The following is a 4324-nucleotide window of genomic DNA, read 5'->3' as shown; positions in this document are numbered from 1 at the left end:
AGCACTGATGTGGGCAAAGAATCAATGAAAACAAGAGAACTGGCTGGCTATTCTATTTTATAGATTCTATGTTACGTTTTTCAATTAGAAACTTTGAGATGTGTTCAACCTCAATTTCATTCCAGTGTTGCGGGGAACACAGGATTAAGGTTTTCTATAGTTCTCTCTTAAAAGAAACCTAGGTGGACTGCCTAGACAATTAGATCTTTGCACGTGTGTCCATAGGATTTTGTGAGAATTGATATAATTTATAATATTAGATTAAGACTTGAATGGAGCAACATGAACCCTGACGTACTTGGAATAAAGCCTATTTATTTTTATTGTTGTCGTAGATATAGAAAACCTCATCTTGGCAGAAATATTTTCATTTAGTAATTTAACTGTAAGAAACCAACCTTCAAGTTGAGTAATCAAGATGTGTATATGTATATAAATACTTTATACATAGACATATCCAGTGGTGCTCTATGTACAAAAATGACCACAGGATATCAAATACAACTGCTAAATTTTACAAGTCTTCATCTGGTTCATATTCTTCTGAATCTTCTTCATCAATAGCCACGATTTTGGCAACCGTTACAGCTTTCCCAGAAGCTATCAATTTAGGAGTGTTGGCATGAATCTTAAATGCCAGCCTCGAATTCTTTTTCATCGCGTCATGATTCATGACTATCCCACATGCTTCATCTTCTTTCTTCAAGTCACTAGGTGGCAAGAAACAGTCCATAGAGAGTCCCTTTATGTTGAAGTCGACTTCTTCAATGGTCCAGACTTCTTCCATCTTTGTTCTGGTGTGTCCTTCTGAGTTCTCGCCAAACCTGAATAGAGAAACTGATGTCCTGCCGCCATGTGCGAAGTTAACCCCGTTAAGTGTTCGATAATCTTGAATTAATGACTCCATTGTTGTTTCCCAGAATACATCATTTCCAGGGGCTTTTATTCTTAGAAGATGAGTGTCCTCTAGATTTATTAAAAGGCCTGTTCTTTGGCTGAAGTATCCGTAAACGGTGTGCCTCATAATCTCTACATTGCTGCTGCTTCTTGCTTTCAGAGTTGAAGGATCTGCTTCAAGCTTTAATATAAAGCAGTCTTCCCCATTTACGGTCTTCTCTCCGACACATATGGAGTTGGAGAATAAATTAGCAGTGGACCTTGGATCAAGACCCTGTTCAATTCATTTGGAAACCAATTAGTACATATGTAAAGAAAGGTGGATCCGGAAATATCTAAAATTACTAGAGTCAGAATGATCAGTGTAATCTTATATATTGTACATCTTAAACTTTTTTTGCTATGAAATCAATAGGTTCCGTTAAACCCAATATTTAACTCACAGAAGCCATCTTAAATCCGCCTATGTAAAATGTGAACAGAAATCCCTGTACATTCAATAATATAATACTACTTCCGTTTCAATTTAGGTGAATCTATTTCCTTTTTAGTATGTGCAAAAAGAATGACATCTTTTCATATTTGGAAACAATTTACCTTTATATAATGATTTATATCCACACAAAATATTTGTGTTTCATTTTACACCACAAGTTCAAAAGCCTTCTCTTTTTTTCCTAAACTCTGTGCTCAGTTAAATAGGTTCACCTAAATTATAATGGTGGGAGTATATATTATTTTGTTTTCTTTTTGTTCCCTTGGGCTTTCGGTCACAACGAGGTGTCATTTTAGTGCTGGCTTATTGTTTGCTACATTTCTATTGTTCCAATTTTGGCTAAAGGAACAAGTTGATGGGGTCAAGGTGTTTAAATTTATGGAATTTGGGTATACTCTAGCCATGTGATCCATAACGTGGAATTTGTAAATAGACTCGAGAAAAAAAGGACGGATTAGACACCAACCTAATGTTAACGTTGACTGCTTGATCCAGATCATAGAAAGATTAGGCTAACTGGCTAATTGGAATGCTTATTTGATTAAATAGTTGATTTGGTAAAATAGCATCCTAGGTCCACATGGAATGGCCGATAAGAGACCGAAAAGAAAATAAGAAAAAAGGTTTAAATAAAACCGGAAGAGATTGCTGGACCTTGGAAAAAGCAAAAGGAAAAAAGAAGTTTGAAGTAGGTCCCCTGGATAATTAAAGTCAAAAGAACACCAAACGAATTTTGAATAGGTTGACGGATCATTTCACACTTTAACAACTTCCAGGTAGATACCAGACACGAGACCCCTCACAACTGTGAAAGAACATAGCGCTTTGTCATTGAGAATCAAAGAATGTTTTTATCCACACACTATATATGGGATTCAAAAATAAACTCATTAGGCTACCAAAATTCCTTAAGTTGATGGAACAATTCATCTTTTCACTTAATTTTACTTTATAGTATTACATTATGATTAATAAATAAAGGGTAATATGAATAGAAAAAAGTACCTGTAAGGAACGACGAAGAGGCCTAGCAGGACCACGAGAGGCATGAGAATGGTGCCATGGAGTTTGTCTCCAGGCCACCTTACCATCACTTCCAGCACTGATTTTACACCCTGAAATGACTAGCTCTATGCTCCAAAGATCAGGTCTTTTCTGCCACAACACAAATCCTCCCATTTCCCCTGGCCCATTTTTCACGCTCTTGATATTCTTCATCACCTTGCCATTATTGTTCAACCCCATGCCGTCTCCCGCTATAAATTCTGACGCTAACATTTTTACCTTTCCCATAGCATACATGCTGTCAATTGAATTCAGAGCATGTTCTCCTCCTGCAGCAGCTATGTACTGTTGTACGATATACTTGGCCATTGAAGCCTCCTGTACAAGTAAGTATAAACCAATAATTCGTTAAGCAACATTCTCTTCATAAATATAGTTAATTGACTATTGTGGCTGTAAAATTTCTAGGAAGTTCAAATTTAAAAGTCTCGAAACAAGAAATTGCTGTTTTATTAAATGGACCAATGGGAATAAGATTTTGAGGTATAGTTTTTAAGGACTTACAATGGGATGATCATTGATCTTTTTGTTGAGAGAGTGGTCACAGCGGATGGGATGAGGGATCAAAGGGGCTCCAACAACGCCAAGCAAGAGCTGAATTTCAGCATTACGGCCGCCGAAAATGGAATCAGCAGACTTGTCATGAGTGTGAGACTTAACCCAAGATTTCATGTTATGCCATGACCTGTTCTTATGGGAAGCAAACATTTCTTCAGGGATGGGGACTTCGAGCACAGTTTCTAGTCCATCTTCTCTATCCAAGTTGGTGCACAGAGTCCTCATTTTGACAGGTTCTTGTGATTTGAAAGAAGAACACTTATTGTGGAAGAGAAAGTTGGGGGGGTTAGCAATGAAAGAAGAATAGAGCAGTGGAGTGGTAAAGAAAGAGGAGGAAGAGACTTGGATTGAAAGGGAGACTTTATTTGAAGCTAAAATTGAATAAAACAGAGGACCAACCGACCGTGGGCCGCCACTCCCTAACGTGCTCTTCTTTGTCTAAATGTCGTGACAGCACGCACTTCTCTGTCTCTCTGTTCCTTTTCCTACTGTTAGTTGAAATATTCCTATTTGGATACGCAAGAGAAAAAAAGATAAAGCAAAAAGGTAAAAGTGTCCATATGTATATCCTGTGTGATGTAACAGATGGATTACTTAATTAGATCACTCAAAGGTCCTTTTATGGTTTTCCCTTTGATTCCATCATATGAAACACTATGGGAAAATCGGGGTACCTAGTCACTGTTTAGCAGTAATTGTTCAGTAACGATAATTGCAATTTTTCTCAGAAGTTTATTTCAAAATACGGAGTACTTGAATTTGGATCATTTTGGATTCCGTGAGAAAAACTTGAAAGTCTCTATTCCCTGCTTCTGCCGTTCTAGTTGTTGAAGAGACGGAAATAATATTTGCATATAAATCCTACAGCCATATGATTTGCATGAATAACGAGAGTGGCAGAACGTGGTCTTTCATTTTATTTTTTTTTCCACAGTAGCAGAAGCAGAATAATCGATGTTACTGTATACGGTCAAAATCGAGTTTGTCATTCGTATGACTAATCGAGATTGGGACGTGATAAACTAAGGCTCGGCCTCGTGTAGAATCATAATGCGAAGGAGGGTCGCCGAGCTCGTGATCCAGAGACCGATCAAGATCGAGATCGAGCAAAATCAAGACCGGTCATGATCAAAGTCGACCAAGATCGAGATCGAGCAAGTTAGAGACCGATCAAGATCGAGATCGGCCAAAATTGAGGAAAGCTTATCAAGCCAAAAAATATAAAACCGGAATATCCGTAATTGGGCGAGAATCTCAGCGAAATCCCGTCTCATATCAAGGAGGGGCCAATTAATTAATCTATCATGA

General features: G+C 37.7%; 1 protein-coding gene across 1 annotated transcript; it reads right to left on the bottom strand.

The window, feature by feature from the left end:
• Positions 1-405: 405 nt before the first annotated feature.
• On the bottom strand, positions 406-3686 carry LOC107787550 (uncharacterized). The gene is made up of 3 exons (XM_016609137.2): positions 2963-3686; positions 2399-2776; positions 406-1171 (listed from the first exon to the last, which is right to left on the bottom strand). The coding sequence occupies exons 1-3, from the start codon at positions 3239-3241 to the stop codon at positions 515-517; spliced, it is 1314 nt and encodes a 437-aa protein (XP_016464623.1). The 5' UTR covers positions 3242-3686; the 3' UTR covers positions 406-514.
• Between the last annotated feature and the right edge of the window lie 638 nt (positions 3687-4324).

Source organism: Nicotiana tabacum, chromosome 4 (assembly GCF_000715075.1).
Source record: "Nicotiana tabacum cultivar K326 chromosome 4, ASM71507v2, whole genome shotgun sequence".
In the NCBI taxonomy this organism is placed as follows: domain Eukaryota; kingdom Viridiplantae; phylum Streptophyta; class Magnoliopsida; order Solanales; family Solanaceae; genus Nicotiana; species Nicotiana tabacum.
This window is presented reverse-complemented; position numbering and strand designations above follow the sequence as displayed.

Coding starts and splice junctions, on each gene's coding strand:
- LOC107787550 (XM_016609137.2), bottom strand. CDS start 3,241: ATGAGGACTCTGTGCACCAACTTGGATAGAGAAGATGGACTAGAAACT. Junction 2,777..2,962: donor AGATCAATGATCATCCCATT/GTAAGTCCTTAA, acceptor TTACTTGTACAG/GAGGCTTCAATGGCCAAGTA. Junction 1,172..2,398: donor CTCTTCGTCGTTCCTTACAG/GTACTTTTTTCT, acceptor TGAATTGAACAG/GGTCTTGATCCAAGGTCCAC.